At 34.6% G+C, this 21,063-nt stretch overlaps 4 protein-coding genes across 4 annotated transcripts; 3 read left to right on the top strand and 1 right to left on the bottom strand.

Annotated features, from left to right (window-relative positions):
- The first annotated feature begins 1,736 nt into the window (after positions 1 to 1,736).
- Positions 1,737 to 3,855, top strand: LOC131005912 (7-deoxyloganetic acid glucosyl transferase-like). The gene is made up of 2 exons (XM_057933032.1): positions 1,737 to 2,437; positions 2,818 to 3,855. Exons 1-2 carry the CDS (start codon positions 1,918 to 1,920, stop codon positions 3,732 to 3,734), a joined length of 1,437 nt encoding a protein of 478 aa, XP_057789015.1. The 5' UTR covers positions 1,737 to 1,917; the 3' UTR covers positions 3,735 to 3,855.
- Positions 3,856 to 3,960: 105 nt separating this feature from the next.
- LOC131005903 (7-deoxyloganetic acid glucosyl transferase-like) lies at positions 3,961 to 6,497 on the bottom strand. Its single transcript, XM_057933023.1, has 2 exons — positions 5,942 to 6,497; positions 3,961 to 4,932 (listed from the first exon to the last, which is right to left on the bottom strand). The coding sequence occupies exons 1-2, from the start codon at positions 6,462 to 6,464 to the stop codon at positions 4,004 to 4,006; spliced, it is 1,452 nt and encodes a 483-aa protein (XP_057789006.1). The 5' UTR covers positions 6,465 to 6,497; the 3' UTR covers positions 3,961 to 4,003.
- Positions 6,498 to 9,612: 3,115 nt separating this feature from the next.
- LOC131005931 (transcription factor MYB25-like) lies at positions 9,613 to 12,709 on the top strand. Its single transcript, XM_057933052.1, has 2 exons — positions 9,613 to 9,997; positions 11,577 to 12,709. Exons 1-2 carry the CDS (start codon positions 9,733 to 9,735, stop codon positions 12,491 to 12,493), a joined length of 1,182 nt encoding a protein of 393 aa, XP_057789035.1. The 5' UTR covers positions 9,613 to 9,732; the 3' UTR covers positions 12,494 to 12,709.
- Positions 12,710 to 14,662: 1,953 nt separating this feature from the next.
- Positions 14,663 to 17,711, top strand: LOC131005992 (uncharacterized). Its single transcript, XM_057933144.1, has 2 exons — positions 14,663 to 15,579; positions 17,068 to 17,711. Exons 1-2 carry the CDS (start codon positions 15,188 to 15,190, stop codon positions 17,306 to 17,308), a joined length of 633 nt encoding a protein of 210 aa, XP_057789127.1. The 5' UTR covers positions 14,663 to 15,187; the 3' UTR covers positions 17,309 to 17,711.
- The last annotated feature ends 3,352 nt before the right edge of the window (positions 17,712 to 21,063 follow it).

Genomic DNA, 21,063 nt, shown 5'->3' with positions numbered 1-21,063 from the left:
TATATTTTGAAGCTTGAAAATGTTATCTAAGCTTTTTTTTAAGATAAAAAAATGTTATCTAAGCTAACTATCACATAATTAACTCTAATGATTATTAAATTAACTGTTTAATTTTCTTGAACAAAAATACTATTTTACGACATTATTTTTTGAAATTATTAGCCCTAGACAAATTGCATGAATTACGTGTTGATACATACAAACCGAAAATTAAATTGTATGAATCACCTGTTGATACAGCACGAATCGAGTTTCATCTTTAAAGTCAATCTTGTGAAGAAAAAAAAAACGCACGCAGTAATATGGTCTACCATTTCAGCACGAACTAGTACGCGCGCCCGTGCGATGCACGGTTAACATCAAAATTAAATGATATTTAAAATAAATAAATATAATTAAAATATAAGTAAATGTAAATCATTTGTTTAAAAGTGAAATAATTCACATCAATTACTTAATAAAAAATATGAATATGAAAGCATATGAATTTTTAATTTTCAATATTTGAAATATTTAATTTTAATTAATAATGAGTACAAATATGTAAATTTATCCGTTTAAATACAAATTTTATAAATAAAGTTTCCAAAAAATTGATTTTTCAAAAAGAGATAGGATTTATTTTCATAAATAACAATTACCAATTAATTACTTAAATTAAAGAACTTTAAATTGAGCTAATATAATAAAAATAAAACAAAATTACTATAAAAAAAGAATAAAGATAAAAAGTCGTAACATTATATTGAAAGAAAGAACAAAGAAGAGTGGAGAGAGGAGAGATGGGAGAGAAAAAAAATGATTTTTACGTTTTCAAACGATTTAACTTTTTCGAGTTAATTTTTTATATATATAAATTTTACATCAAATTAAAGATCTTGTCATGATCTTTAGTTTAAGATCCATATTGAATATTTTTTATTAATCGAATTTGATGATTTTTAGAAAAGAACAAAAAAAGGAGAAGTGAGAGAAAAATTCATGGAAATCATATTTAATCAAATACTAATATGGATGTTAAAATGGGTGAGAGAACGTGTAGATGAGGGAGATAGGAGAGAGAAAGTGTGATAAAATAGGTGATAGATGAGAGAGAAAAATTGACGCAAAAAAAGAGCCGTTAGAAACTGATGTTTCATATATATAGATTGTATTACTGGAATTCTCAATTCATACATTGTGATGTATTAGTTCATGCCAGCCGTGCATGAACTAAATTATAATCCATCACGAATTTGCATGATTCGTACATTCATGATGCGTGATCCTTATTTTGATATGCATATTAATATTTTTATAATTAGCTGAATTTTACAATTTAAGAAAAAAAATAGAAAATTAAAAACATAAAAAAAATGAAAAATATATAGTATCTAAACAAATCTTCAATTTTATTATAATCATAAAATCGTCATTCAATATTAAAATTTATTTATTTACTTTTTTAAATTGAAAATTACATTTTTAAAACGAATATAAAAATAATTATAATTTCTAATTGGATTGGTAAAGCCTAACCAATTACCTTTAACGAAAAATCATAATAATTTAAAATAAATTCCTCCAACTTGATTATTTTCTTTTTGACATGGATTTTAAGGAGTTATTGTTTAATGTGTTAAGTGTAGTAGATGAAAAAGTGAAAATGTTAATTAAAAAAAGTGAAAATGTGAATAAAAGAAAAAATATTTTACCCTATAAAGCAAACGATCAAGTTAGTTGGAACAACTCAAAAATAATACTGATCAAGTTAGTTGAGGAATGGAATAAGGTTGCGGTCCTTGTGGACATCAAAAGTGGGACATAAATCTATTTGGACGAATTTGTGCCTCAAATTCATTTATCTACAAATTGCAATAACCTGCAATATTCAGAAACAAGAAGAAATTTTTTTAGCAAGATTTGAATAAGACGAAGATGAGGTGTGAACAAGGACAAGATCTCCCGCCGCACGTGTTGATTATGCCGTATCCATCTCTGGGCCATCTCAACCCCATGCTCAATCTCGCGCATCTCTTCTGCTTATCCGACTTCCACGTCACCTTCATCATCTCCGACTTCAACCACCGCCGCCTCCTCGAGCACACCACCGTCCTCGATGCCTTCGCCCGCTACCCGGGGTTCGAGTTCCGGGCTCTCCCCGACGGCCTCCCCGACGACCACCCCCGCGCCGGGGAGAGAACCATGGAGATCATATTCTCCATCGAAAAAGTCACGGTGCCGCTCTTCAAGAAAATGATGGTCCAGGAGAATTTCTTGGGCGGCGCCACCCGTAGACGCGTGACTTGCTTGGTTACAGATGCTATGAGCTTCGCCCCCGAGTTTGCTAGAGAGCATCAGCTTCCGTTCATCCTCTTCCAAACTGCTAGCGCCGCCTTCTCCTGGTCTCATTTTTGCTTTCCTCAGCTGCTTCAAGCTCAAGAAATTCCTTTCCGAGGTCAGTTCCATCCACAAAGATTGTGCGTCAATTACTATTTTCGTCCGTTCACAAAGATGGTTTGTTTTCATTTTTTAGAAATTCCACCTTATGTATATTTTAAACCTTCATACTCAATATTTACAAAATACAAACATTTTAATTTTATAATTTGATGGGCTTAATACTACTCTTTGTGGACCCTTCAACATTAAATCATACTGGTTTAGTAAAAGTTGTATCCTCCACTCCACCACACACTCTTTGTAGACGGGGGAGTATTTTCACATTTATGAGAAATTGCGATACCTTTTTACTCCTTTTCCACCCACTATCGAAAATGGATTAATAGAATATGATAAAATATTATTAAATCTATAATCTCTTTGACGGTTTTGCAGGAGAAATGGATGAATTAGTTAAAAGTGTACCAGGAATGGAAGGTTTTCTCCGGCGGCGTGACCTGCCGAGTCATTACCGTGTTGACGATGTAAACGACCCTATTCTTCAAGGAGTAATAGAGCGTCTAACCATGAAAGAAGCAAACATATTTAACACTTGTGAAGATCTCGAGGGGCCGATAATTACAGAGATACAGAAGCATGTGCCGAGAATTTTCTCCATCGGTCCACTCCATGAGCAAATTAAATCCAGACTGACGGAGAAGAAGGCGGATGTGTCGATCATCAAGGCGAATCTATGGGCGGAAGACCAGAGCTGCATCAAGTGGCTGGATGCGCAGCCGCCTAAATCCGTCATCTATGTGAGCTTCGGGAGCATAACACTTATGACGAGAGAGCAAGTGTTAGAGTTCTGGCACGGCTTGCTCAACAGTTCGCAGAGATTCTTGTGGGTGATAAGGCCGGATTCCATCATCGGTAATGAAGGAAATGATCAAGTTTTGGAGGAATTAATGGAAAGTAGTAAAGAAAAGGGTTTGTTGGTGGAGTGGGCACCGCAGGAAAAGGTGCTTAACCACCCTGCGGTGGGCGGGTTCCTGACACACACTGGATGGAACTCGACTCTCGAGAGCATTGTGACGGGCATTCCGATGATATGTTGGCCTTATTTTGCCGATCAAACCATTAATAGTAGGTTGGTGAGTGAGGTTTGGAAGATTGGATTAGACATCAAAGATACTTGTGATAGATTGATTATTGAGAATGCGGTGAGGGATTTGATGGAAGTGAGAAAAGATGAGTTTTTGGAAAAGGCTGAAGATATGGCTAAACTTGTGAAAAAATCTATTAGTAAAGGTGGTTCGTCGTATACTAATATGGATAACCTGGTTCAGTATATCAAGTCATTGATAATTTGATTATTGTCATTGTAATTTTTAAAGAATATTTTTGTTTGTATATCCTGAAAACTGCAAATAAATTAAAAGGTGCAGTGTTGAATAAATGGCCTAATTGAACATAAAATGCAATCCCCCTGTTTCTTCCCTGTTCCAATTTTTTTAGGGAATTCCATGTTTTAATTACTTTAAATAAGTAACTTTGCATTACTCGTCTAAAAGATTTATGATTCATGATCTATTAAAGTACACTACAAAGCGATCTAATTTTCCATTAGGTCAAATATAAATCAAGTTATCAATGACTTAATATACTCAATTAGAGCATCCAAATTCCTATACGATGAACCTCCTCTTTCCACAGCCTTCTTAGCCATTTTAGCCATACCATCTGCCCTTTCCAAGAATTCATCCTTCCTTATTATCATAATCTCCCTGATCGCCTCCTCAATAATCAATCTATCACAACTATCTTTAATATCAATACCAATCTTCCAAACCTCGCCCACGAACCTACTATTAATAGTTTGGTCCCCAAAATAAGGCCAGCAGATCATCGGCACGCCAGCGACAATGCTCTCGAGAGTCGAGTTCCATCCACTGTGCGTCAAGAACCCACCCACCGCAGGGTGGTTGAGCACCTCCTCCTGCGGGGCCCACTTCACAAAGTAACCCTTTTCATTAGTACCCTCCGGCAGCTCGGCCGGAACTCGATCGTCTCCATCTTTTCCGGTGACGGAACCCTGGCGCATCACCCACAAGAATCTCTGCGAGCTATTCACCAAACCATGCCAGAACTCCATCAATTGCTCTCTCGTCACAACTGTTATGCTCCCAAAGCTCACATAGATCACCGATCTCCGAGGCTGAGCGTTAAGCCAATCTATGCAGCTCCGATCCTCCGCCCAGAAATTGCCTGCAACAATTGACGCCTTGGATTTCTTTTCCATGAGCCTCGACTTCTGCTGCTCGTGGATTGGACCGATAGTGAAGATTCTTGGCAATTTCTCGAGCATGAGTGATACAATCGGCCCCTCCAAATCATCGAATGTGTTGAATATGACTGCTTGTGCTCGTACGATTTGCCTCGTCGCCGCTGCTAAGCTCTGCAGAAGCGGGTCGTTTACGTCGTCGGTGCGGAAGAAGCCCGGCAGGTCGCGGCGGCGGAGGAATCCTTCCATTCCTGGTATGCCTTTCACTAATCCATCCATCGACTTGTCTGCATAATATATTCGAGGCAAGAACGGTTCAAACGACTTCAGATTGGTCAAAATAGTACTTCCTTCGTCCCATTATTAATAGTTTGTTACTTTTGAACATAATGTACAAATTGGTTTAAAATAGTACGGTATTGTCGGTACACGTATTTTCACGAGTTAATTTTTGTCATTTATAGAATGAGCCACTTATAATTGAACGATTCAAAGTATAAAGTGATTCACTAATAATCGGACTTGAGGGCATAAAAATATGAACTATTTTCATTACTTATTGGTTAAATGAATTTGAAGTTCAAAATTTATTATTTTTCACAACAAATGTATTCCCACCGTCCCTCGGGTTTGTTCTAAAGGGAACATCACAAATTTCTATAAAAACTAGTAAAAAGTTATTCGATTGTAAAATCATTTAAAAAAATAGTGTTTAATAAGAGTTGTAATTATAAAGTTGCTAGTGAGGTCCATAATATATTCAAAGAAAGTTGTTCAAACAAGTTTAGAAACATATAGTATATTATAGTAGTATAAAATTAATAGTCTTCCTTCGTCCCATTATAAATTGGTTAAAAATAATACAGTACAAGTATTTTCACATGTTAATTTTTATTATTTATAGAATGAGTCACTCATAATGGGACAACCGAAATAAAAAGTGATTCACTAATAATGGTACTTGAGGGCATACAAAATAGGAACTATTTTCAATACTTATTGGTCAAACGAATTCAAAGTTCAAAATTTAGTATTTTTCACAACGAATGCACTCGATCCCTTCGTCCCTCAAAAATTTGTTCTAAGAGAAACGTTACAAATTTTAATAAATTAAAGCTGATAAAAAGTTGTTAGTGGAGACATGTATAAAATTATAAAATAAATAGATTGGATCATTGGGGCAAACTTCTTGGGTACAGAAGGAGTATATATAATGTTTCAAAATGAACTTATTTCGCAACGAAAATCGAATTAGCTTCTACGAGAGGTGTTAATGATCAATGAGTACTAGATTACCTTTGATGGGAATTTCTTGAGCTTGAATGAGATGATCGACATGAAAATAAGCCCACAAGTAGGAGGCACTAGGAGTTCGGAAATAGATCAAGGGAAGGCCGTTCTCCTCCGCGAAGTCAGCGGCGAAGCCGTGAAAGCCGTCGGCGACGAAGCACGTGGCCGCCCTACGGTGGGGGGAAGCGAGGAAGTCTTCCTCGGCCATCATTTTCTTGAAATTTGGGATCATGTGGTTTGCGACGGCGGGGACGATATCGGCGACTCTCGCGCCGCTGCGGGGGTGATCGTCGGGGAGGCCGTCGGGGATGCTCCGGAACTGGAAGCCGGGATAGGCGGCGAAGGTGGCGGGGACGGAGGTGTTCTTGAGGAGGAGGCGGTGGCTGAATTCCGACACGATGAAGGTGACGTGGAAGTCGGTTAAGCAGAAGAGATGAGCGAGATTGAGCATGCAATTCATGTGGCCCTGCGCCGGAAATGGGAAAATCACCACGTGCGGCGGCAGCTCCTCTTCTAAGTCGGAACTCATCTTTTTGCTATTTTGGTATAGTCAAATTTTTGCAATATGAGTATGTGCACTTATAGATGTAATGATACGCCGATGAGGTCTAATTCAAGTGGTAAAATTGAGGTGCACTTAAAGACTCTTCTTTGTGAGGGGTCTTGGGTTTGGGTTCAGTCGTATGTGTGCGGGTAGTTTTTCTACTTTTATATGAATAGTGTAGAGGTCACGTCTGCGTGGGGTTGCTGATTTATTTATATATTAGATGCCTATTGACTATTGTAATTAAAAAAATAGATAATGATATGAACCATTGCAATTAAACGAGAATAGTGATGGGATTGGATTTTATTAATTGGAATAATGTCGCATTCCATGTGACTGTGTCGGTCAAATGTGAGCGCCAAAGAAGAAAGCAAAGGCCAAGTTAGAATTTATCGAATTTTTGTGGTCATTGATTACCGAAGCAAATAGTATGTAACTAGTTTCTTGGCTATTGCTTTTGTAGTTGATAGTCACTAGATCGTGATTGAAGGTAGAATTTTTTAACATTAATTTCCAACACTGGTCGTCATGGATTACCGAAGCAAATACGTAAGATGATCCAAAAAAATTAGGCACAGAAATTGAAAAATGTGTGATAAAGGTATAAAATGGTGGTGTGACAACCTAAAAAGTAATGTTAAATATTCAATTTTATTTTTAAATTTGGGTTGAATAATTTGAAATGGGACAATCCAAAATAGAAATTGGATCATTTGAAATGGGGCGGATGAGTAATTCGTTTGGATTAATTGTAGCTTATACCTCGGAATTTTATATAGATATATTAAAAGAAGGAAAAGTTATGCAAATAGTTTGAGTTAATTGTAATTTATGATCGGAATTTTATATAAATATATCATAAGAAGAAAAAAGTTATGAATTTAAATTTAGATAAATTTATATAAAAAAATTAACATATGATATTTTATATATATATATATATATATATATTTATTATATTTAAATATGACTTTATAGTTAGTAGATTTTAAACTATTAATGGATCTATAATTTTAACAAATACCATATTTAATTTTAGCATAAATTAAGAGATTATTCATATGTTACTAATTACATAAAAATAACTTCATTTTTTCAAAAATAGTAACTATAACAATTAAGCTAATTTGTAAATTTTATGAAATAATTAAAGATTTCATTTTGTTAATATAGTATCTTTGTTCCGCTAGAATAGGTTCGTTTTTCATTTTGGGATGTCCCACTAGAATAGGGATAGGTTATTTTCCATTTTGAGTAAAACAAATATACTTAAAATACTTAATTAGTATGGATCATACCATACCACTTTCCCCTCAAAAGTAAGTTTGATAATCTATATCCCAAAAGAATTGAGTCTATTCTATGGGACGGAGGGAGTACTATGTTTTTTTGGTAGTACAATTATGAATATTGTATAAAATTAAATATTTGTGATTGTATTATATTTACAAATTATATTTTTTTTTAATTTGGTTATATACATATATATATTATTTTAAATATAATTGTTACCGCACATAGGACAATCTTTTTCTTTTTTTCGTAATATTGGGCTTATATTTATAAAAGCTGATAGCCCATTTCTCAGTAGCCCAAATCACAGCATTATATTGGGCTAGTTTTTATGGTTTACTAAATGTGGGCTTATAAGAAAAGCTGACAGCTCATTCTTCAATAGCTCAAATCACAGCATTCTATTGGGCTGAAGATTTAGAGGCTTAGTCTATTTTTATTTTTTTTTTACTTGTCGTGAGGCTTAGTTTTAATTGAAGTTATGTCATCTTTCTTTTTTGACATGTTCCCCAAATTTATGCATAATCTTATTTTTGAACACTATTTTACACATAATTTTACCCTTATAACTTATACTCTATTCATCCCAATTTTTAATTTTTATTTGAAAATTACATAAATTTTAATAAAGTGGTTGAGGGCATTGTGAGTGGAATAAGAGTTTTAACTTTATGAAAATGTTAAAGTGATTAAGGTGTGGAGCAAGAGTTTCATCTACTTTTACTATAAAGGTGTATTTTTTTTTGGTTAATAAATTTATCATAAAAAATAATGAGAAATAAAAAAAAAATTCTTCATTTAAATGCCTCATTTTTTTTTTCTCATTTTCTGCAAAAGAGAATTTCATCATTTATGATTCCTCATAGTGAAAATGAAGAATGAGAAATAGTGAAATCCACTTTTGTAGGACGTGAGGATAAAAGGAGGCAATTTAAAGAGAGAATTTTTATCTTATGTTTGTGGGGTCATTTCCAAATAAGGAAAAGTCACAATTTTTAGGGTCATCTTGATATAATAATAAGGTCACATTTTTTAGGGACAGAGTGAGTATTTTTTATGATAAATTTATCAACAAAAGATAGCACACCTTTAAACAAAAATGAATATCAAAATGTAGGACGAACTAACATGGAAAGATGAATACTAAAAATTATGAATGAAAATGTGTACTATTTACCCGCAATTCAGTTTACATTACTCCCTATTTCCCTCAAACATCTTCCTCTCTTTACATTTTGGTCCGTCCCAAAAACATCTTCATAACCTACTTTTTAGTTTTACAATTTTTATTTTTTGTGAGACTCATTCTCCACCTATTTAATACACAATAATTTTTATTAAAATTTGAATCATCTTTTTTTAAAAAAATGTTTGAGGGACGGAAGGCGTACATTTTTTTGTAGGGCGATTTCTCTATTATCAATAGTCTAAATAATTGTTAGTTACAACTTGTGTAGAAAATAGTGCATATTTATAGGAGATGGATGGAGTATTAGGAAAGTCCAACTCCCATAACCATTTTAGGAAAGTCCAACTCCAGATTTATTTTCCTGATTTCAATTCTAAACTTTTGGACCTTTAAAAAGAAACTAAATATTCTTCAATATTTGTTTGAAGATAGAGAAATATTCTTCAATTTTCGGTAGCATGACTAAAGTTGTTTTCTCGGGTTGTTACTCAAGTGGACCCCACGGGGGTGTGGATTTACTTCCCTACCCCCAACCGCACACCCCACCAAATGACAAAAAAATTGAAGACATGAATGTGAGGACACATATGTCATTTCCGCAAAAGCAGCGTCCAAATCCGTCACTGTGAAAATCGCGGTAATTCAGATTCCATTTTCGTTTTCTCCCCGTTTTTCAAAGACCCTTTTTTTCAGTTACACGGCTTTCTCAGTACGCCTTCAGAGAAGACGAGACGGTTTTCCATTTCACTCGGAAAAGCTCGGGCTTTGATGGATGGAGATGTGATTGACGCGGCGGAGCGCGACGAGGGCGGCGCAATGGAGGTGGAGGCGGAGGATGGCGGCGGAGCCGGCGCGAAGGTCCGGGGGCCGTGGTCGGCGGCGGAGGACGCGGTTCTGACGGAGCTGGTGAATAAGTTTGGCCCGAGGAATTGGAGCATGATCGCCGCCGGAATTCCCGGGAGGTCTGGGAAGTCGTGCCGCCTCCGCTGGTGTAATCAGCTCAACCCCTACCTCAAGCGGAAGCCGTTTACTGGTAAAATTATGTTGCGCGGTCTCTGTTTCTTTTTTTTTCTTTTTTTTTTGGCTGGAGAAATGGAGAGGAGTTTGTTACTATGGAATTTCTGTTTATTTCTCCTTTTATATTGTTGAGACGAAAATGAAAATTAGAAAATCCTATTTTCTGATTTGGTGTTAAATTGCATGTGATCGATGTTTAAAGCGGACCTGTGTCTGATCATATGGTAGTTTGATTTAGTTATTTAGCTAGTAGTTTTTTATTCTGGTAGTTGCGATTAGTCGAGAGTAAGAAAATTAAGAGCTCTATTATGTTGGTTTAGAATTTTGTTTAATTCGTTAATCATTTTTTAGGTTAGGTTTGTAGCTAATAGTTGGCTTATGAATTGGCTATTCTGAGTAAAGAGAGTCCAATGTGGACTTGGTTGAAAGTTGTTTGAAGTGTTCAAATGTGGTGTATGAGTTTGTTGTTTTTGTTCTCCTACGAATGATGATCCCAGCTCTTCATGGTCAAATGCAAAGAAAATGTTAAAACGAATTAGTCGAAGAACTGAGCTAGATCAAAACCATCCAAAAGCTCCTTTTCTGATTGGAAATGTCTCAATTTTCTTCTGCTTTTCTGGCCAGTGTGTTTCTGTATATGTTTTGTTGGTAACTCTTCATAAATATGTCAATGTGATCTTGACAGCAAGGTTTAATCAACCAATTAATAACTAGTGTATGAGATCATATAATTTGCATATTGTGAATAATGAGAAAATGGAGAGAAGTAGTAACTTATGTTATCCAGAGTTGTCGACTTTATAATCCAAAAACCATTGTGTTTTAAGTTTGATTATCATAAATCCAAAAAAGTTCTTGCCAAGCACTTGTGAAATTTTGGCACTATGTATAAGCTCTCTGCCATACTTGGAGTCTTAGAAATGGCTTCAGCTATCTATTTGACTATTTGACAGTCATAAAAGGCAACATCGATTACTGATAAGCTAGGGTCCTTCTTGGAGAGTTGTAGGAGTGCTCCCTAACTCTTTTCTACAATTGTAAGCAAAAAACAAGAAGGTACTGATTTGCTGTAGCTTTGCCAAGGGATATGCAAAGTGTATCCTTTGTTTCTAGGTCGATTATATATCCTTACTACCAAACTTTAACGCTCTCACCATTGAGAGCTCTGTTGCATTCCATGCTGATGAAGAAGTTTCCTAAATGCTCCATCTTCAACAAATACCATCTGGACCCAGTTCATAACATTACCTTTTCGTCTTATTAAATGATCTCATAAGTTGCTTTTATTGTTTATAGTTTCACAAATAAAGTGCGCTTCCTGAATCAAACTGTGTAATTTCTCAATGATTTTGATCTTTAGTATATTCTGGTTCTATTTCGGATGAAGTGCTTTTGCTATGTTTTCAACTTGTGTGTGGGGGAGTTACTTGCTGGGAACCAGTTGGTGGACCTCGTAATTACTTTATGATCTTGTGCCTCGTGCTGTAATTTTTCCATAAAGTTAGAGATGTTCTTCTTTGTGAGGTGTTCTAACCGGGATAGATTATTAGTATGTGATACTTTTTGTGGAGTCTTATTAAGTTTAATATCTGCAGATGAAGAAGATCGTACAATTATAGAAGCACATAAAGTACATGGAAATAAATGGGCATCGATTGCGAAACTTCTTCCTGGGAGAACAGACAATGCTATTAAAAACCACTGGAATTCTACTTTAAGGCGTATGCATTTGAAATCAAAACCAGATTCTAGCCAGAATTGCACTACAGAGTTCATGAGGGCATCATCTGAAGCAACTTCTACAGGTCCAGCTCTCACCTTATTCAATCCCTCAGATGAAATGGACATCCGGTTGATGGAAAATCAACCAAAGCAATCAGAAGACGAAGCTGAGACCGCTACAAACTGTTCTCTCAAACAACCACCGCCATTTTTATCGAATGGAGCCTTTAAGTCATTGAGATGCTCAGAAACAGTGGAGTCATCAATGATGGACAACGAACCAAAACAGTTGAAAGACGTGGCTCAAACTGCGAAAAGCTCTTGTGTTAGACACAATCCATCCATTGCTGAAGCAATCTCTCACTCTGCTGAAGGGAACCATCTAAAGGACTCGGATCCTGTTCAAAAAGTTGGGGCATTCACTGTCTGCAACTCGTCTGGCCTCGAGCCTACATTCTCAAGGACAGTCCCAGTGCACGGGCCACTGCCAGAATACGGAATATTGAAGTTTCTCGATAGCAAGTTTGATGAACCTTTGATTCCACTGCAATGTGGCCATTGCTGCTGCGAAGCATCTTCAAGAGAGCATTCGCCTCGCCACAACTCATTGCTGGGGCCAGAATTCATGGACTATGAAGAGTTTTCGGATTTTTCAAGTCCTAACTTGGCATCACTTGCTACTGATCTGTCCAATATCGCCTCGATAAGAAGAGGTCTCGAGAAAGCTGGAGAGGTATGTCCTCTTGCCAATGACCAATTAGCGAATTACGGAACCTCTCTATGCGCGTGAACGAAGAAGAGAATATGGAAGTTGATCGTCACATTTTCTAGGGGAGAAATCTATGTTGTGGAATGACGATGAAGAATTTCTGTTCACTTGATTTTGTTGTTCTGGCATAGAACTCTTATCACCTTTTTGAAGAAAATTACTATAAAAGCTAGAATGTGTAAAGTGGCTCTTTTGTCGTTGTCGTATAATATTATTATCAAGAAGTTTTACTTATTAGTTATATTAGTAAGCAATTGATAGTTTCTTCAGAAATGGGTCTGCAATTCTATTTCTGTTATTCTAACAAGACTATTGCTAAATACGTACGTTAATGGGAAACACTAGATTTATGTTTTTTTTTAGAAAGGAAACACTAGATTTCTTTGAACTCCATATTTATATATAAATCATAGTTATGGCTAAACATTGGTTTTTTTTATTTAATATACTTGAAATAATTGAACTTCGACAAATATAGGGTGCTTGTATTATTATTATTATTTGGGGATGGGAGAGCAGCAGTGTGGAATTAACTAGGGATGTCTCATTTTTTTTTAACACCACAAAACGGTGGGAAAACATCACCGCACGCAGGCGAGTCACACGAAGGCGAGAACGCCCTGCGTGTGGGACCAACAAATAATATAATACAATAATAAAACATCACCACCTAAAGTGAGAAAACATCGCCGCCAAGCGGGGTTGAATCCAAGACCTCTCACGAAGAGGAGTCTTCGAGTGCCTCAATTTTACCACTAGAGCAAGGCCTCATCGGCGGGATGTCTCATTTTTATACCCAAAGAGTTCGAAAAGAAATGTTAAAAACGAAATAGTGAGATGGAAAACATTACTTGATAACATGACTTTTGACATATTTTATAAAATCAACGACAGCATGAAAAGTAATATGAAAATTGTAGTTAAAAAAAACAATATAGTACTTGATATATTTGTGGGTGATTGTTGTGTTTGGGCTTTGAAATTTAGAGGCCTCCAAATTTGACTGTGGTCGTTGAGATTTCAAAGATCGAATTTTCAAATTGTACCAAATCAAAAGCCCTTTTCTTATATATAAACTACGTAAATAAATAAATAAAAAATTAAAGACCGCGTCACGATAAACTCGAATTCAAGATTTCAGATTTGGCCATTAACGACCTACCACTAAATTAACACATACCAATTAAAAGGCCTTGTTATTTCTTTATTATATTGATTGTCGCCTATTAGAAAATTAGGCCTATCACTGATGATCTTCTATCTTTTCTTCGTCACTAAGTAATATTTGGAATTTGAAGTCTGTATAAAAGCTATTGAAACTTTAATTTCGTGTAAAAAAAAGCTATATATACTGAAATTTCCATATTTGCAACACGAGGCATCTTACAACTGAATACAAAATTGTAAAGGCAAGATAGAAAATTATAAGAAAAGAAATTCGATTGGCAATAATTCAACAGCAATAAATAATTCAAGATATGCACACTAAGAAATTCCACCTTCTTGTTTCTGCTTAGGAATTATAAATAATTATGAGCTTCTCCACAAACAAACGTGAGAGAGGAAAAAAAGAAGTGACATCTGGCCCGTAAATATTCGAATTTTTCTCATTTTTTAGTTTTGCACCCGAACTTTAAAATTTCTCCATAAATATTTGAATTTTGTATTCTTTTTTATTTTGTATACGACGAATTTTTACTCCTAAATCATTGCCGACATGACAGTTGGATTGACATCACAAATCATACAATTATATATTCTAGATCTCACATTAACAATAAAATTATCTGCTTCATTATGCACTTCAAACTTTTCTCTCAATTCGGTTGCCATGTCAGTAACGATTTGAGGGTAAAAATTTATCGGATGCAAAATCAAAAAGAATATATAATTTAAGTATTTATAGACAAATTTTAAAATTAGGATGCAAAATTAGAAAATGAAAAAAAATTGAGTATCTATCGACCAATACCCCAAAGAAAAAAGAAGAATGAAAAGTTTACTCACCTCTCAAGTTTCAAAATCTTTCATCAATAATAGATTTGCAAGTTCACCATAATTTTTTTTTTTTTTTTGGGGGCCGTATTTGATTTTAACTAATCAAAAACGATAATTTAAAATAGAATTGAAAAAAACAAGAGTAAACGAGCATAGCTCCATTTCCATATCTATATTCTATAGTCCAACAACCAAGGTCACTTTTCTTTTCCATTAAAATCCAACATATGCAAATCACATGTCCAATTACGTGTACACACAAATATGTCATCAAATTTCACATGTCTGCGGTAGCTGTAAGATACTTTTTGTGAGCAATTTATGTCGAATTTTTTTGGATAAAAGCTTTGCAAAATATCCCAGCAAAAAAGAGGGCGAGAGGCCAATGGTTATCCCCGCCACCGACGCTCCTGTTTCACTTGGTGCAGCGTTTGTTTTTTATTTTTCTCTTTATATAGAATTATTCTGTGTATTCTGCCATTGCCTTTTTCGGGACTCCGCCTCTTCCCCGCTGTTGTCTAGAGCAAGAAAAGTATAAGCCTTCACCTACTTAGAAAAAGGGTGATGATGAATTCTTGATGATCACAGTCTTGTTTTTGCTGTTCATGAAGAATCTTGATCTGGGCGACTGTAAAAATGCCATCTTTACAGCAAGCGAGTGATGCCCAGTCTTGTTTTTGCTGTTCATGAAGAATCTTGATCTGGGCCACTGTAAAAATGTCATCTTTACGGCAATCGAGTGATGTTGATTTGGAATCAGGCGGTGGCGGTGGTGGTCCGGCGGAAGTAGACGCCGGGAGAGGAGGTGGTGCTGCGCCTGCGCCGCCCTCTAATGGAAATGAGATTGTGAATGTGAAGGATAAGGTTGAGAGGAGGGATTCAAATGTTTCAGAGTATTCAGTGGAGATGGTGGATCTGGAATCTGGTGCAGATGAATCTAAGCTGCATTTGGCAAGAAATGTGAAGGATTGTAGGATTTGCCACCTCAGCATGGATGCAACCAACCAGGAATCTGGGATTCCTATTGAGCTGGGTTGCTCTTGTAAAGATGATTTGGCTGCCTCCCACAAACAATGTGCAGAGGCATGGTTCAAGATTAAGGGAAACAAGTAAGTTTCAAACATTTCAAGTCATTCATGGAGTTGTGTTTGTATCAAGAATTTCCCTTTTTTGCTTTAAATTTCATGGTATCATGATTTAGGAATAGAATAAACCCTGAATATAACCGAGATTTAGGAATCAATATGATTTTTCATGTTTCTGTGTGCATTTGTGAGTTGGGGGCTTTTTGATCATTGATTCTTTTCATTCTAGTGCAATGTGGGGGTGGATAATACAAAAACTTTTACTTTGAAACAACAACTCTAACTTTAAAGGAAAAAAGTTAAAGATTATTTTGATGTGGCCATGGCAATTGTAGGGAAAAGGAGGAGGTTAGAAAAGGAAAAGGCTCAAACTGTGCCTATTAAAGAATCTATAATAGAGAAAAGATGAAACCACTAAGAATTCTGCTTTTTGTGGCCGCTGATTATTTTGTGAACATTTGACTTTGGCTTTAGTATTTGTGGGATTGTTATTATTATTTGACACTCTTCTCACATCTCCACAATTCTTGTTGCAGTCATTTTTTTAGTGGGGTTTCTATATTAGCTGCTTCCTAGTTCTTGGTTTCTACCTCAATGTTGAAGTATCAATTTTTGAGTGCTTTATATCTCAAATTAGGCTGATGAGATAACCCAAGTAGATAGTTTGTTTCACCATTCTACTCCACTTAAAGGATGCTATTGATAGGTTGTGAAATATTCTTTCGGCTTATGTAGTTAGTGCTTGTTTCTTTTGCCTAGATAGTAGATAGACAATGTCGAGTGTGAAAGAATGTACCGAACCTTCTGCACTTTAGACGCCTATGCGCCTTTTTTGTATGGGAGCCATCACCTTGTTGTAGTTCCTTTTAGAATATTAGTTGAAAGTATCCACTTATCAAAATAATACCCCCTTCGTCACACTCCTTGAAGGTTCCTTTCGAGTAATCTTAAAACTCCATATCCAAATCTTTTGGTGTACTGACATGACTTTAGATGTCTGTAACAAGATAACCGGAGAGATGAATGGATTGGAATGGAGGAACCTTCTAACAGTAACTCGAAAGCGTGTGTAGCCTTACTAGGAAACGATAGCTCAGGACTCAACCACTTTGCTAAACACGTGCAACTTTTTGGCAAGTGTCAAAGGAAAAGAAGTGATGATGAACAATATTTCCAAATATTGGCTTCATGAAAAATGTGGAATATAGAAAACAAAGATTTGTGAAGTGATCGCTATGTTTAGATTGACGACCTAGCACGTGTGTTGTTAGAATTATACATATTCTCTGCCTCTATTAAGATTCAAGACTGATTATAAGACCTTTTGGATTTTGAAATTGGAACATAATATGATGATACAAATGAAGAAGTTATGCTCTCTCTACGCGTTGAGACAGAGTCGAAGACATAGTAAATATCAAAGATCCCAAAAAGGCGTAGCATATATACATCTTTTGATTCTAAACAAATGATCACTCTTGCTCATGTTTACTGCTCATGCTATGCTTGCAGAATCTGTGAGATATGTGGTTCAATAGCACAGAACGTCGTTGGCATAGATGAAGCCGAGTTGATGGAACAGTGGAACGAAACAAATGAAGCCGATGCTGCTTCTGCGTCTGCCACGACTCGTGCACCCCTTTTAGAGTCTCGAAACTTCTGGCAAGGTCATCGTTTTCTAAACTTTTTGTTGGCTTGTATGGTGTTTGCATTCGTGATCTCGTGGCTATTCCACTTCAACGTACCCTCGTGATTCAAACACGAGAGGTAGAGAGTTGAAGTATTCGGAAAATTGTGGGAAATTTTTCGTTTATTTGCTGCTAGGTTTGTGTATATTATTAGTGATGTAGTGTGGTAGAGAGGAATGAGATGGTTTTGTGCAAGTGTACATTATTTGCTCAAGCTCTCTTTACTTTCATGTATGATTACATATTGTTGGAAATTTGGTGCTTGGTAAAACCTTAATGATTTGGTTGTTATGTATATTTCATCGTGTGGCAAATCTCGAAAGCAAGAAGAGCATTATCAGTCATATGACGCCTCGGGACAAAAGCCAACTGAGAGTTTACTAGATTTAGTGTTTCATAATTTTGTACGTGTCATTGTGCCCTATTAGTATATACTATGATATTTTATATAAAAATAAAATTTATTAACTTTTCCGCCTCTCATATTTATGCATATCTTTTACTTTTAGTACGTTCCCAAATATATGAACATTTTATTTTTGGACACTACCCCACATATAATTTCGATAATTTTACTTTTGTAACTTTTACTTATTTATCCATAATCTACTTAACAATTTACATTAAAATTCGTGTCGAAAATATTTATGCATATTTATTTGGGACTGAGAAAGTATAAATATACACTTTTTCCTAATTTTAGATTTATCAATCTTAATAATGAATTAAAAGTGAAATTAAATAATAAAAAATAATTACTCCATAATAATTGAATGGAATGAGTAACCATATTAAATCATACAAAATTGAATTGAAGTTAAAAATTATACAAAAAATTATAGAAAAATATAAATGAGACACCAATGCACTGAATCTTATGTAGTCCGAGAGACATCAATGATTTCTGGTTTGCTAAAGAAAAAACTGAATTACAATATGGATTTTTGGTTTGATTCTTACTCCCAAAATTTTCTAATAGATTTTTGAATTTAACTTTACACATATATATATACTGATCTTTATGATTTTTTTTTTTGAAATTACAAGGGGTATCAGAATATAATCAATTATGCAAATCGCATGCAGGCGGGACCTCACTACCGTCCAAACGGTGAGAAAACATCACCGCACGCAGGCAAGAAACGTCTGTGCGTGGACCTCAACACCAAACAATACAACACCGCACGTAGACGGGAATATAACACCACCTAAGGGGGGAAAATATCACCGCACGCAGATGAGATTGAATTCAAGATCTCTCACAAATAAAAGTTTTTGGATACCTCAACTTTGCCACTAGTGCAAGGTCTCATTGGTGATTTTTATGAAATTTTAAGGGGATGTTTACTTTGCTAATAGAATTATTAATTACAAATGACTCTTCAACACATGTAAGAAAACAATGCAAAAGTAACAAAATGTCATTTAAACACTCTCAACAACACATAATATCTAAAGTCACACAACTCATTTCACGATATCTAAGTTCATAGCTTGATCTAATATTCCTTCCTCACTACTTAACCCTTTCTTTTCTTTTTCTGAAAAAACACTACTTAACTAGTTAATTAAAGGACCATGTATGATCTCTTCAAGCATGTGCATAATCCCACAAGACAATTAGTTATTGTAAAAATTAATGACAAAATAAATACTAAAGTAATTATTAGAGTTCAAAAGAACTCTAACAAAAATATAATATTGTTGATTAATGATTAATACTTCAAATAATGAATCTTGAACCTCGGGCCCTTCGAGGATAAGGGAATTTGGCCTTGATTATAAAATACCAAAAAAAAAATTAAAGTAAGATACTCAAGAAATCATGCATCTGATTTGAAGGCATATCACATGTATATCCAAATAAACAATGCTTCCTTCTTTTACAACATATCCAAAAAATACACATTCCTTCGCCAAATGCCGATATGGAGCTCTCCATCACATGTCATTTTTTGTCTATCAGTTTCAATTAATTTTACAATAATTGCTTCGTTTATTTAGTGGAATAATGGCTTAATTAAGTCTTAATTAACATGGGTGAACTAGGGGGCTTAGCTCACCTGGCCACCGGGTCCTCACTTTAGTGATGAGACTCGGGTTCGATCCCCCATTGGAAGCGAATTTGGTGATTGGAGAGATAAGATGGACTTGGTGATTTCTTGGAGTGTTTGGGGTACTAACTGTTAACTTCTAACATTACTTTGTCCGATCAAAAAAAAAATTAACATGGGTGAAATTATTTGATCAATATTTTCTTTGAGTATAATATATTTATTAATTATTGACATATATAACTATGTTATCTGTATACTCTGGTAACTACTACTACTACTATTATGTTACTATATCTTTTTTCTTTTTCTTTTTTTGAAACAGATAGTACTATATTGTGAATGATGTTACTATATTATGTTACTATTACTACTATATTATGTTACTATTATTACTACTATTATGTTACTATATCTTTTCTTGAGTAAGAGATTTGGACAATTCATATTTTATTTTATAATTTTTTATATATATCAATTAACATATTGTGAATGATGTGACCAATGCTTACACTGTTTGTATCTAGAACATTGTTTGGTGGCCTTGTGATATTCGGGCATGGCCATGTTTTGTAGCTTTTGAATTTTTGATATTTTTATTGAGGTTGGTTTTTTCAATATATATAGGACATAGTTATGATAAAAACAAATTATGAAATATGTTTCTTTACGTATATATTCAAAAAAATACATTAATTAAAGTTTTTTTGTGTCGATGCTTTTTTCATATAGTACTATATTAATGCTTCACTTTATGATAACAATAATTAATACAAAAATCAATGTTGCAGTCTTGCAGAATTGCTTTTGAGAATACAAAGGAAAAACAAAATCAATGGTCATGACCACTATATATGCACATATTATCAATCGGTTAATTTTATGTTCCAACTACTATTTGTATCTGATAGAAGTAGTAATCTGATTCTTATAATTGCCACATCATTTATTAATTATGGTATATAACAACATATCATATTTTGAGAAAGAATAAATGATTTTTACTTTTATTTTTTAATCTGTAAGAACTTCAGTCTGTAAGCAGACAACGAGGTTTACGTTCAAATCCTGCCGCTCTTCCTTTTCAAGTAAAAAATGTGATTTTTTTTAAGGGATAAATGAAATTTAAAAACATGAATTGTTTTTTTTACAAATATGTGTTTTTCGAGTGACCTCAAATTCTCAATCATGTTTTTAATAGATAGATCAAAATTTAGATTCAAACACACACACACACACAAAATACAAATACATATTATATAGTATTGTATATCAATTTGAATTCAAAATATTAGCCCATATTATAAATTTTGATCCATATAAGTGTATAACACGACCCTAGATTCATTTTTTTGTAGTATAATATATATGCACACTTTTGGTTGCAATAAATATTGGTTCATCTCTCTCTATCCGATCAGGTAAGTGAGAAGACAAACTATTTACTGATGTTGGTCGTTACGTCGACATACATAAAGAAACAACTTTTAGGTACTAGCTTCATCATAATTAATTATGAAATAATTAATTAGTAAAAATATTCACTCCCAGCAACCTCCATCCCCACATCATCCAATAACTTGTCTCTGTGTTTCTGGGTTGATTAAGCTTATGATAAAGAGCTTGTAAATTTCAATAGTTTATAATATATTTTAAGAATTTATGAGATATAATTTTTAAGAGTTTATAAATAGTCAAGTTATTTGGATAATTAGTTTATAAGCTATAGAGAGATTTTTTTGGTTAGAGAAATAAAATATTTTTTA

This window comes from Salvia miltiorrhiza, chromosome 1 (assembly GCF_028751815.1).
Source record: "Salvia miltiorrhiza cultivar Shanhuang (shh) chromosome 1, IMPLAD_Smil_shh, whole genome shotgun sequence".
Classification (NCBI taxonomy): domain Eukaryota; kingdom Viridiplantae; phylum Streptophyta; class Magnoliopsida; order Lamiales; family Lamiaceae; genus Salvia; species Salvia miltiorrhiza.
The sequence above is the reverse complement of the archived record's forward strand: the minus strand, read 5'-3'. Positions and strand labels throughout refer to the sequence as shown.